The 13,497-nt window shown below is 39.9% G+C and overlaps 1 protein-coding gene and 1 long non-coding RNA gene across 2 annotated transcripts; one reads left to right on the top strand and one right to left on the bottom strand.

Annotated features, from left to right (window-relative positions):
- Positions 1 to 43: 43 nt before the first annotated feature.
- On the top strand, positions 44 to 8,002 carry utp6 (UTP6 small subunit processome component). The gene is made up of 19 exons (XM_008415867.2): positions 44 to 306; positions 806 to 890; positions 973 to 1,014; positions 1,098 to 1,190; positions 2,562 to 2,609; positions 2,690 to 2,753; positions 2,839 to 2,957; positions 3,056 to 3,133; positions 3,581 to 3,662; positions 3,796 to 3,877; positions 3,974 to 4,152; positions 4,283 to 4,362; positions 4,477 to 4,554; positions 5,136 to 5,315; positions 6,564 to 6,644; positions 6,807 to 6,916; positions 7,044 to 7,110; positions 7,280 to 7,352; positions 7,628 to 8,002. The coding sequence occupies exons 1-19, from the start codon at positions 215 to 217 to the stop codon at positions 7,804 to 7,806; spliced, it is 1,812 nt and encodes a 603-aa protein (XP_008414089.1). The 5' UTR covers positions 44 to 214; the 3' UTR covers positions 7,807 to 8,002.
- Positions 8,003 to 8,429: 427 nt separating this feature from the next.
- LOC103468649 (uncharacterized) lies at positions 8,430 to 13,491 on the bottom strand. The gene is made up of 2 exons (XR_534238.2): positions 11,898 to 13,491; positions 8,430 to 10,654 (listed from the first exon to the last, which is right to left on the bottom strand). It is a non-coding gene; the product is annotated as an uncharacterized LOC103468649 (long non-coding RNA).
- Positions 13,492 to 13,497: the final 6 nt, after the last annotated feature.

The raw sequence follows: 13,497 nt of genomic DNA on the forward strand, positions 1-13,497 counted from the left end.
ATATATATGCGGAACTCTCTGCTTCACTGTTTCACGTTCCCAGTCGGACCTATTTGCGGATGTAACCGGAAAAGCCTCCGATCACAACTTCCACCCATGTGTGTATGTGGAGACTCCAGTGTGATCGACTTCAGGCTAGTTAGAATAAATTTTCTCGTCTTGATTTAGTTTGATATCAGCGGTGTGAGGCTTCCGTTGCGGGCTCGGTGAAAACATGGCGGAGATCGTTCAGCATCGGATCGAGGACAGGATTCCTGAGCTGGAGCAGCTGGAGAGAGTGGGACTATTCACCAAGAAAGAAATCAAGTACGGAATGAGGCTTAAATATTTCTCTGGTTATTGGGAAACTGTTCAGTTGAGCTCATCTTCGAATGAATCTGAATCAAGATGGATGATTTTAGTTGTTCTTCCCGGACTTAAATGAAACAGTTTTTAATAAAAAAAAAAAACAACAACAACGACCTATTAATCTTTTTTTTGTTTTGTTTTTTTTAACTCATTTTCTCGCTATTAATATTAACCTGTACATGTAATTTCCTATTTTTGTGGTTAAAAAGCTCAGTATTTGACCACAAAATAGAAAATAAATAAACAGGTTAAAATTAATTAAATAAACGGGTCAAAAATAAGCTTTATAAATTGCCCTAACTCGATTGAAAATGTATGAACTATGGTTAAAAGCCAGAGTGTATGCAGGGAAAGCAACCAATTCAAATACCAGTTGTGATGAGAAGAGTTCTGAAGCCTGCATGAAATTGTGCATTGTGCAAAACTGATTTGTTGTTTTTACATGTGATTGATTTAGATCTACAATCAAAAAGGTTACAGCTCTTGAGTACAAGCTCCACAGGCTGATCGTGAACAAGGAGGACTTCATTGCATACATTCAGGTAGAAGCTGGTTTTTATCAGCTGAGTTCTATATAAGTTTTTAAAGATTACACATCTTATTTCTGTCCTTTTGTTGTTGCAGTATGAAATCAATGTCTTGGAGTTGATCAAGAAAAGAAGAGGGGTATGTAGCTGCTGGTTCTTACTACAAAACAGCTGATCAAAAATGGAAAAAAGTCTTTTCTTACCTTTTGTATTCTTTTTCAGCACATAAACTATCATTTCAAACGAGAGGAGATTGAATTCCCCATCATCCACAGAATAAATAGCACATTCAGAAGAGCAACAAAGAAGTGGAAGGTTGGTACTGTTCGCACAACTCTTCTTACTGCTAAATTATGTTTTGTGTTTTACTGCACTAGAAACGTTTTACATGAATCACAATTTTAAAAACTGTTTATTTATTATGTCTGCTTTCAGCATCAACCCAGTTCCTCAGATATGAGTAGGAAAATATTTTTGCTCCTGTCTCTTTAAGATTCTTGCGTAATCGCGAACCCTCTTCTGAAGGCGTCCGACATTAGGCATTCAGGGCAATATGGTTTAAGATTTTACATATTTTATTAAGTATAGCATTATGTGAAGAGTCAATTTTTACAGAGTTGATCCTAATTTCTGCAGATGCCAGTTTGTTTATTCACCTGGTTTTGAGAGCTGACTCCCATTTCTCAATAGAGTTAGACTCTGAGAAATATTGGAAAACACTCTGGATTATCGACAACTTGTGCCTGGATTTTTACAAGTTGATCTTGGTTGACGTCTTGGTACAACTTTTTCTTCCTCATTGCAGCATTCTGACTATCCCCACTCATAGATTGTGCCAGCATGCTTCACTGTAGGAAAGACAAAGGATTTGTTGTTGCTCTCACGTTTTCTTGTCTGAAGAAAATGTGAGATGTTTCTCACAGGAGGAGGATTCATCAAATAAAATACTTAGAACAAGTCTTCTGCTATTCATCCTTGTGCTTCCTCCTGCAGATTTTCTTTTTCCTTGATATTGTTCTTGGACAGAAGCAGCTTTTTGCTGCTCTGCTTGACAAAAAGGCCTTTGTCAAAAAGGCTTTGCCTCACTACCTCCAACATCAGCTGCTTATGTCGACCAATCTATGCAGCCGTGGCAACAGCTAGTGGGAGACAGTCCTGGCATTCACTTCACAATCTTTGTACTTTCTTCATTGTAACTTTTCTTTTAGATGCTACATTCTTAGTAGCACTTTTCTTATGACACAATTTTGCTGCTAAGTGATAATGAAGGCTTTTCATTTAGGTTTAGCATTGGGGGCTTACATCTCTTAAATTGTAGAGGAAATGTCTGTTGAGTGGTTAGTTGAGGATTTTTAAGGCGACTCTTTCGGTGTCTTCAACTAAAATAAAACCAGATTGGTTGGTTTTGGAGATGGAAGTTAATGGCTAGTCCCACAGCGCAATCCTTTGTCACCTTTGCATTGGACAGATACTTGCAGAAAGTGGATCCCTATTTAGACAGGATAAAGAGTTTGGAGACCACTAATGATCTTCCTGTGGAACAAGTATTGAGAATGGAGCATGTGAACGGTTTCAGGTCGGAGCAACTAACAAAAAAAGGCATCAAAATAGCGTTCACTTAAACTTCTATGACATTTTTGTTTTGTGTATCATTTCACCAATATCCTGATGTCTTTTTACAAACAGGACGATGTGCAGCTGTGGCTTTCACATGTTGCTTTCTGCAAGAAATGGGTATGTAGAGCTCTCTGAATTTCTTTTCATACTCACACAGTTTACACCGCTATTAACTTCTGTCGGGCTTCTCTCATCAGGAAACCAAAGGTCAGATCAGCAAGGTGTTTGCATCTATGTTAGCTATCCACCCTGACAAACCAGGTAAAGAAAACACGGCATCAACGCAGATCGCTTAATGATCCATGATATGAATTCAAAAGAACTGAACTGAAGCTTTTTACGTTAGCCTTTTGGATCATGGCTGCCAAGAGTGAGCTCGAGGACCGAAAGTCCTCTGAGAGTGCCCGACACTTGTTCCTGCGAGCGCTGCGTTTCCACCCAGACAACAAGAAGATCTACCAGGAGGTAAAGCGGGCAAATGGAAAAGGCCCAAGTGTGTGAATGCAAGGATGAGTGCAATTTCTGTCGTGTTGTTCTGAATCCTCCGTCCTTGTGTGCTTCAGTACTTCCGTATGGAGCTGCTGCACTGCGAGAAGCTGAGGAAGGAGAAGGAAGAGCTGGAGAAAGCCGATATGGATTTGGTGAGGGCTTTATCTGGCTAAAGAATCTCTGCTTTTCAGCTTCTGTCACGTTACACCTACACGTAACATTTTTATTGGGACTTGTGCGGTAGGCCGACATAAATAGTTCATGATTGGAAGTGAAAAGCAAAGCAATAAATAAAAGTGCTGAAAATTGTGCCGTGTCAATATATTTAACGCTAGAGTGCTATTTGTGTAGGACAGCCTTTCACTGTAATTACGTTTGTGTTTTGCACACATAGAGATGTGTCTGTCCATTCTTCTTTGTTAACCAGCTGTATTAATCATCTGTTTGTGTTGCTTTATTAAATAAAACCCCAAGAAGTGACAGTGACATTTGTGCCATTGTGACTGTTAAAAACCTATTAGTTTGGAGAAATGTTGCAAGGCACAGTAGAGCCTGTGACTTGACATGCTGTGTCAGCATTTTCTGTTGATGCCTTCCAGGGCGAATATGAGTTTTCTCCAGAGATCCTCAGTGGAAAACTGGCAGAGGTTGTGTACAAAGATGCTACGGCAAAAATCGAAGGTACGATTTATTTTACTCTTCTGTAAAAATGTGTTAAATATCTAAGTAGTTTTAGTTGGTTTTTATGACTTATTTTAGCACAGACTTGAATATGAACAAGGATTTATTTGTTGTTGGCATTTGTGGCCCACAGAAGCAGAATTTGTCATCTCACTCCTGAACATAGCGGCCATCTTTGATTTTACCAAAGAACTCCAAGACTCCATCCTGCAAGAGTAAGAAGAAAACATAACTACAGACGTGTTTATTTTCTTTCTTTAGCATCTGTCCGAGGCTGAATTATTGAACTTTCCTGCTTCCTCTATTTGCAGCTTGCAGGCCAACTACACAGAGGACAGCTTGACGTGGGATTTCATGGCTAAGAGGGAGTTGGTGGCCCCAAAGGTGGATGAGGAGCTCCGCACGGCCAAAGGCCAGGCTTTGGACATCAACTGCAGAGAGGAGCGCTGCTGCCAGGTCTATGAAGAAGGCCTCAAGAGCCTCAACACTGGTAAGAGCTCTGAAAAATTATGATATCAGTAAAATCATTGTTGGATTTCCTGTCTTAACATTGTACGCACACTCGATGTTAATACCATTACATGTCTGGATAAGAAATTGCTACTTTTTTTTGCTTTCAGAGCCGATGTGGACTCGCTATGTTGTTTTCTGCTTGGAAAGACTAAAGAGGAAGACCAACGTCCAAGACCTCAAGGACAAAGTATGGAAATAACAAATTGCACTTTTAGTTCTTATGCACTGTGAAGTTTCAGGGGGTAAAATATTTAAGAGGCGGAGGAGTAAATTGCTTTGCATGTTTATGTTTGTGTCACAGAGGCAAGAGAGGCTGCTGGAAGTTTTACAACGTGCCCATGACTCCTCACTGCTGAAGGAGAATTTTTACAAAAACTGGGTAAGACCCCTGAATATTCATTCATTGATGCTGACATGTATACTGCTGGCTTCACAGTTCACAAATTATGCTCTTAAAGCAAACCATTTTAACGTGGGCCAGTCTTGACGACTGCGTTAAAAGGCTTTAGAGCAATAATTTGACAAGCGTGCAAGTTTCATAGATGTACCAAAGAACTAACAGTGGGCCAAGAACGGAGCCGTGGGGAACTCTGCACAAAGCGTTGGATAACTTGTCTTTCCAAATAACTTCTCAACCAACATGTCTTTGTTACCCCCAGTGTTTTAACATTGTAATTTCTCTTTTAGCTTTCATGTATACTGACTCGTTTTACTGAGATTAAAACTAGCTTATTTACAGGTCCTATTTGAAGGAGGATTCTAGACCTAGTTTTGATTTTAAGGTTGGTAATTGAGAGTAGAGCTTTACAGTTTATAATGTGACAATGCATTGAAAGCAATCACAGTGCAAGCGTTGCTAGGAGCCCAGTGTTTTTTAAGGGTTGAGATAATGTTAAACTGGTAGAAGAAACACCCTGAAAAGATGTTTAGAATCAAACCTGATGCTCTCCGTGTGACCAGCTGGAGATCTTGCTGTCGTCTGAGCAAGCCGAAGCGGCAGCTAGCCTCGCCTTGTCGGCCACGCAGCGCTACAACCAATCTGTGTCGGTCTGGAGTCTCTGTCTGCAAACTTTAAGGAGTCTGGGGTGTGGAGACATGGACAAGCTGTTCCACGACTCTCTCACACACGTTAATCCCAAGGTATGCACACACAGTCACACATACATCCAAATAATTAGTCTTTATTTCTCATTCTCATTCTCATTCGGTTTGATCATTTCCGAGGCGCACACATGCGGTTACAGTAACCAATTTAATTGCGCTCTCTGGAGAACAGAGTCACACACGTTACCCACTGGCACTGCAGCATAAGTAGGTCATCTCCTTGGCCCAATTAGTCTCCGCTCCATACCGTCCGCTGCAGCCTCGGCCTGTATGTGAGACAAACCGAGGACCGGCTGAACGCTAGCTGTCTAGTATAAATGCTACACGATGAATTATTAGTGCATTTCTCCTCACACACATGCTTTAAACTCGGTCAAATGCCCTGATGGCTGTCTGCAGAATAAGTGCTTGTTGTGGTGGGGTTTCCCAACTCCAGCTCTGTAAAGTAGCTGCTTGAGGAGGATTACACATTTGCTCATTATGCAAGTCTTTCCTCTTTGTTTGCTCAAGTGTGGAGTAGATATGTAAAACCTGCAGGGCTTGGGGTTTGGTGTGTATGTCTACATACCCTTAAAACATAAATACACAGTTTGTAAAATATTGAGGTAAAAATTGAGGTTTATTACAGATTACATAAATGTTGCTTTCATATTTTTAAGATTATAAATGATTAATTTTGCTTCAGATCTCTTGATGTAATCGATGTACTTAATAACTACATGTGTAAAAATGAGTCTAATTTAATCTGGGACTGCTTGGTCACTCCAACAACTTAAAGGACATAGTCCACATTTTCCACATCTTCTTTCCAGACATGTAGGATACACGACTTATTATTGTTCTGTCAGCAGAGATTCCCACTGGAGCTGTGGGTCTCTGCAGCGCCTCCAGAGTGACCATCAAGTTTTCATTGGGATATGTTGTACAAAATCCTGCATAAATTGTAAAACACACCTGGGTTAAAAGAAGTGTGTTCAGGATAGTGGTATAATGTCTTTTGATTCTAGGCTTTCTGAACTTGAATATGAATTTGGATGGTGTTATTATATTTATTTAACATTTCCTGTTCTAGTATATTTAAAGTAGAGTGAAATGAATTCATTAAATCATTCTCAAAATCTTAAATCACCTTGTACGGTTTTCCCCACTCACGCTTTGACAAACTATGTTGACAATTTCATGAATTGCTCTAAAACTGACTCACACATCGCAATTTTAGAGCAATGAAAATTGTTCTGCATTTTATGTAAGCTTGTGGTGGTAATATTCAGTTATTTTGTACAGGAGAGTCTACCACTATGGCAGCTGCAGCTTCAGTGGAGCATGGCCGACCAGAGTGCTGAGGAGACGGAAGCAATCTTTAAGGTAGCACCAATCCTCCCATTAAGCAAAGTGGCAAGTCTGACAGAGCAGCATGTTGAGACTTTTGTCTTGCTTTCAAAACTTGGACACAAAAGCACTCCTTTGTGAATTAAATTACATTGACATTTTGCAGTATTTTCAGACATTTCATCTCTTTGCTCTCAGAGAGGTTTGCTGTCCTCTGTCACGGCTATCGCCATGGAGATGAAAGAGCTCTATCTCGATTGGTCTTACTCAGTCGGAGGATATAAGAAAGCCAGAAAGACCTTTACAAGGTAGTGTGCTCCTCAAGCAAATAAAAACTAAAAGGGAGGGGGAAAAGTAGTGGAGGATAATCCTTAAACACCTTTCATGTTTTAAAGACAAATTGAAGATTGCTCACGTTTTCCCTTTTTTCCGTAGTCTGCAAGAAAATCGTCCGTTGTCTAAGAGGTTTTTCACCAGCATGATTCAAATCGAGAAGGAACAAGTACGTATGACAGCGGTTTTGTGGTCACCTTGCTCCATTGATACAATCAACTATTTTCCACTAATAACTTGAATAAAGAAGAATAAGAACTGAAAGGAAAGAAGCGGTTTATTGATGCCTCGGGCCGGCTCTGATCCTAAGTGTATGAATAACTTTATTTGTTCTGCAGGTAACGCCGAAGATAAACAATCTGAGAGATTATTATGAGAGAGCACTGCAGGAGTTTGGCGCTGCAGACGATGGTGAGTCCAGGTTGAAAAACCGGCAGAAGAACTGTTAGTTAAAAACTTTTATTTATAGCTTCATGTTAAACAGAGACAGATGAGTAACGACTCTCTCTCTCTGCAAAAACTAGAGAATTTCAATAAAAACATTTGAGCAGAATTGGCTAACACCGAGGTTTGATTTAAGGACCATGGGGCATTACATTTGACTCAAGGTCATAAACTTTTCAAACAGTGCTGCTATGTTTAAAATGCAACATTCTCTCGTTTTTTGTTTTTTTTTTTTCCCAAAGACCTGTGGCTGCAGTACATCCAGGAGGAGATGGGAGCGCTCGGCCAGCCAGAAAACTGCGCAAAGATCCACTGGAGAGCCATGAAGTTCCTGGAGGGGGAGAGCGTGGAGAGATTCACCGCCAAATACACTCTGTTCCAGACCGGACACTTGGGAGGGGAAACAAAAAATGCAGCCTAACAAATGACCACATCTGCACGTATTGGACTGGTGTTACGCTAATAATTACCTAAAACTCTGTACTGTAATGTAGCAAAAGAATAGAGATTGGTGCATGAACCAGGTTGAAGGGTATTAACTGGTAACCCACCACAAGTATGTCTGAATATGGACTTTGTTGGCCATTTGCTAAAATAAAGATTTTTACCACAAGCAATCTCCTAAAATTTTGTGTCATTTTCAACACTGCTATATCATTTTTTTTTTCAGTGACTTCTGAAACCAGTTACACAAAAGTGTAAACTAATTATATGCTTTTTAAATTTGACTTTGGAAAATTGTGCAGCATGAAGGAGCCTGTTGATTCTTCTTTAGGGTTCTAGCCATGTTTCAGTTTAAGAAGTCAGCAATTCATTTGGTTCTGTGAATTCTACATTTCTTTTTCTTTTTACAATACCAATTTTAAGGCTGTTATATTAAAAAAAAAAAGTTTAATCTGACTGCGTTTTCTGATCCCTCTAAAATACCAGCACATAAATCCAGTGTTTGCCTTCACTATAAATATTGTCATAGAAGTTGCAAACTTTCAATGTAAAAAATAAAAAATTCTGAAACTGTTTAAAAGTATAAAGCAAACCTATATGAAACATTAAAATGGCAATAAACCTCCATATTTAATTACAGATTTTAAGGACACTTACAATTAGTGGCTTATTTTTACTGCAGTGGCACCTAAAGTCTTGGTTATGAGGTATACAATGTTTATGGGGGAAAAAAATCAAAATAGATCTTCATATTCTATGCAACATAACATATAAGAGCAAGTAGAAAATGCATTCAGTTAATGTGTAAAAGTACTTAGTTTAAAACTTCAAATTTCAAAACATTTTAAGTGGTGGACCACCACAAAATAGAGCACAATTATAAAGTGGAAGTAGGTTCTCAAAATGAACATCAATGCCCCCTTTACTACGAATACATAAAACCCAGTACAACCAACAGCCTCCATTAGTGACTGAAATTAGCAGGTATCGTAACTCTTCATTAGGGTTATGGTCGTGGGAGTCACTTGGTGCCTCAGCTCGGGTAACAAAACAACCAGACACCAAATGGCAGTCCGGAAAACTTTACATTTTGAAATACAGCTGACCCAAATTAGTCCAGATGCAACAAAAGTAGCAAAATGACCCGACACTCAAATGTCCAGAATGTTACAAAAACTTAAAAGTATGAGACATAAAAAAAACACTGAACTGCACATCATCATAATGGCATGAACGGGTCAGAGCAGCGTCATGCTGTGGGCTGCTGTTGTTCAGCTGGGGCAGGTGGAGGACGATGAAGATCTTAGTGAAAAAACTTGGAACCCTTTACTTCCTTCTTTCCACTTCACAATTTTCACTACATTGTGCTGGTCTATCACAGAAACTCCTGTTAAAATCCATTAACCACCCATTTGATCTTAATATGAAACACACTAACCAACTGTAAAGTCTCTTAAACTCTGATGGAGCAACATGTTCCTGACCACAACAGAATAAATGTAAAAATTGGGTTAAACAAAAACATATCAGGGGATTAAAACTTTTACAGTCCAAAACTTATTTTTTCTCCTCAGTGCAACTAAATAAAATGCTACGAGACGCAAATGTTACCTGACCTTTTGAAAAAAAAAAGACAAACTGTAAATTCTGATAAATATCTTTCATAGAGAATGTCAATTTTGAAATAACTCATTTTCCAAAAGAGGATACATGTGTTTTCCTCTGTGGGGTGTCAATTGTGAAAAATAATGTAAAAAGGAAAAAAAAACAAATTAATAAATCACATTTCCAACATAATGGCAAAAAAAAATCTATCACTGGTACTTTTTCATTCTGTTAAGGAAATTCAATAGTTATTCCATGGAAAAATGAATAAAAAATAAATAAAAAAAACATCCTAAACCCGAATTTGTTATTACAACTATATTTAAGAATAATAACTGATTTTTATCATTATTTAAGTTACTAAATGCAACTATAAACTAAACTTGTCAGAAGACATCTATACTCTTAAATGTTATATTTCCCATGATGCTGACTGAACTTCTTGTTGACAGGAACAGCGAGTGAAAAGCAACAGCCGTCTTTAAAAGAATGTAAAGAAATCGAGTGACATTTCCTTTGGATGCTGGAGAGTTTCCTTATATTACCTGAGAAATATGTGTTGGATGTATGTTAGTCAACAGTGTAAATGCTTTTATTTTTATAGGAATTCAATTAAGGCTAAATTTAAGGACAGTATACTGAGTGTCTTTACCCTGTAAATTAACAGAGCATTATTAAATCAAAATGAACAATCCTGTCAGACCTTCAAAAAGGAAAAAAAAAAGATCAGGACAGTGAAAAATCAACGACTGCTCTTAAAAATCCTGCAGAGATGATGACACAATAAAAAAGCAGCTTCCAATGTGGATGGTATTATTTTACACAGTTCTCTCCTTCCAACGTAGCAAACTGTGCAGACGTGCCTGTTTTCTTTCATCGCGGAAAAACTACAAGTATCCCAGAATGCTCTCCTTTCTCACACTCGGCATCAGTCTTCCTCTTCAGGTCATCGGGTCAGAGCTTCTTGAGGAGGATGTAGGTGAAGAGAGCCAGCACGCCGGCAGTCAGCAGCCCGATCACACACTGATGGATGGTTATGACGTTCTCCAGGGCGTGGATGCGCTCCTCCATGGCGTTGGTGTGGATGTAGTCATAGATGGAGGCGCCGATGCTCCACACTGCCCACACGGCATCCACCACCGCCTTCATGGTGGGGGAGACCATCGAGAGTGCCGCCTGCGGCCGACCTGCCGCCTCATTGGCTGCTGGTCTCCCCTGCTCTGCGGGGAGAGGAGAGGGCGACACTCACTGCAGCGTGTGGGCTGAGAACTAAACTTCACATTCACCAACCAGTTTGGACTAAATGCAACCAGTTTAATAGGTAATCACAAAAATACATTATTTAATAGTTTTTTTTTTTTTTCTATTTTTGTTACATATAATGTCACAGGCTCTGTTGTAGGTCTTCCTATCTAAACAGAGTGCCTCTTTCCACATTTGCTGTTTACCCTTTGCTTGTAGTAAACTGCAAGTAGGATTTCTTGAGGCTCTTTCAAAAGAACCTTCCTTCTCGCCACTTCTAATAACACCTGAATAGCAACATATTTTCCCACCTGAGCTGTAAATCTCTGCAGCTCTTCCAATGTTAGACCTCTTGGCTGCTTCTCTGATTAATGCTCTCGTTGACCAGCTCGTCGTTTCAGGTGTACGGTCATGTCTTGGTGGTGTTGCAGTGGGGCCAGTCTTTCCACTTTTAGATTCATTAGTAGATTATCTCTTATCTCTGTGCTGTGTTCCTTGGTTTTCATGATGCTGTTCATTAATTTTTATCAAAATAAAAAAATAAAAATAAAAATATATATAGGTAGGCCTTCACAAAACTGCTTTATACTGACATTAAATGCACAGATGAACTTTACCAACTTGCAGCAATTGGACACCCAGTTTTAATCAGGGGCTACAAGGTAATGGATACAAATGTTTTTCATATGTTTCTGATTTGTATTTGTAAGAAAAACAAAAAACACAAAAGAAAAAGGTAATTTGTGCTCTACGCTAAGCAATGACATCACTGTAGTTTGTGGTTTGACTACACAAAATACAATTTGACAGCAAGCCAATCAGTATGACATCACTGTAAAAACAATGATTAACACATTGTGGCTTCTATATATACACAGTTGTCACCAGGACAGTTTGTCCACCAGTTAAAACTAACAGGAACAGCTGTTTATCTCTATACATGCAGGCTCTGTCCATTCCTCAGTGATTCATTCAACACAACACAGGTCTACTAATGACATGGTGACGTCATCAGTAAACCTGATGCCGTTCTCATCACCTGGCCTTTTTTTTTTTTTTTTTCTTTTATCATGCTCAGAAAGCGTCAACATGTCAGGTCTGAATCTCCACTGCGTCCCAACTTTCAGGACATCAGCAACAAGGCGATGGGAGTGTGACGTACACTGCTCGGACCCAGCTGAGCCCTGGAAGACGAGGGGAAGTTTATGAAGTGAAACTCACCCACACGGTTCAGACGGAGGTCAACATCCGCCCCTTTGGTGCTGAGTTATTCTGTTTATAAGAAGCCGGGGTGTCCCCGTTAGACACAAAGTCTGACATTGCTATTCTACAATAAAGCTCACGTCGACAGCACGTCTCGTTTCCGGGCAGGGTTTTCACGATAAAAGCCCACCTGGCACAAGCGTTTTACGGCAAAGCGACAGCAACAGGCCGCTGTTGTGAAGTATTTTGAGACGCAGGAGTAACCAAAGTGAAAACTCAGTCTGTTTTGTCAATCCATTTTTATCTTTAAAGGGCCAGACATGAAAGTGCTTTTATTTTGAAGCAAACGACCTCGTTATGTGAAGCACCTGACTGAAGCCATGTGAGATGACAAAACAGAAAATCTGATTCGGAGAGCCTTGAATAAGATGTCAAAATAAAATAAAATAAAATAAAATAAAATAAAATAAAATAAAATAAAATAAAATAAAATAAAATAAAATAAAATAAAATCATACGCAAGGGTAAATGAAAGTTATAATTGAAACGGTACGAATTACAATAAACTGATAAAAGCTGCATGTAAGCAAAATAAAGCGAAATGCAAAAATAATTATGATTTAGTGTATTGTATAGGAACAAAGCCCCAAACATTAAGCTTGAATGGAGACTGGGCCCAGTATCTCACGTGTCCTAATTGACCCATTATTGACCTTAACAGCTTTATTAGCGTAATTGTTCTCAATATTATCACTGGATACTTTATCGTCACAGAGAGTTCTTGAGATGACATTTTTAAAATTTCACATTTTTCCACTTTTTGGAGCCAAACTATCCTGTAAGAGATCGAATGCGTAAATCACTCACTACAGTTACCAGCTGCTTGCAAGTAATCAAAGTAATTACGTAGTCAGTGTCGCCAGAGGTCGCTGTGCACCAACATGTTGCTGGTGAGTGGAGATAACGGGAGAGGTGTGATGAACCCGGGATGTACACAGTCAGAAACGATAAAAAGGGGGGAACACCTTGAGAGAGGCGCAGACGAGTCGCCCCGGAGGCGACGTGCTAAGGAGGACCGGCGGCGGAGTTCAGCCCCGGGCCTGGGTGGCCCGCGTACAGGGGAGAGTCAGCGCGCCGCAGGAATATGTGCAGCTGAGAGGCACATGCTCGGACATTTCTCTGTCTAGAGCTCTTGATCCGTTTTCAAGTCCTCTTTCAGGACAACTACTGCGCCCCCGGACGGAAACCTATAATTGGACGCGAGCCAGTGACGCGCTGAAAATAACCAGGTTAGCGCACAGTACCGGTCCATTTTGGGGAGGGCCCAGCCAGCGTGAGGGCGCAGCACCATATATCACCTCCTTCCAGCTGTTTGGGAATATCCTGCTCGGATTTTTCGAAGCTGTAACATGGCAGTAGTAGCAGTAGCAGCAACAAGCTGCCCTTTCCCCTTTCCCTCCATCGTTCCAGAACTGGATGAGTGGACTGGGTGCGCACAGGGAATCTCACGGCGAGGAGACGCAGACGGTTTTTTTTTTTCCTTTCTAAAAGGGAGGGAGGGCAGGAGATGGGTGACTGGCACAAGGCGCGACACTGTTGCATGTTTTTTTTTTTTTTT

The sequence above is a fragment of the Poecilia reticulata genome, linkage group LG1 (assembly GCF_000633615.1).
Source record: "Poecilia reticulata strain Guanapo linkage group LG1, Guppy_female_1.0+MT, whole genome shotgun sequence".
In the NCBI taxonomy this organism is placed as follows: domain Eukaryota; kingdom Metazoa; phylum Chordata; class Actinopteri; order Cyprinodontiformes; family Poeciliidae; genus Poecilia; species Poecilia reticulata.

Excerpts from the sequence above, each read along its gene's own strand:
- utp6 (XM_008415867.2), top strand. The coding sequence starts at position 215 with ATGGCGGAGATCGTTCAGCATCGGATCGAGGACAGGATTCCTGAGCTG. Across the intron at positions 6,645-6,806 it reads AGACGGAAGCAATCTTTAAG|AGAGGTTTGCTGTCCTCTGT; the intron begins GTAGCACCAATC and ends CTTTGCTCTCAG. Across the intron at positions 7,111-7,279 it reads TTCAAATCGAGAAGGAACAA|GTAACGCCGAAGATAAACAA; the intron begins GTACGTATGACA and ends TTTGTTCTGCAG.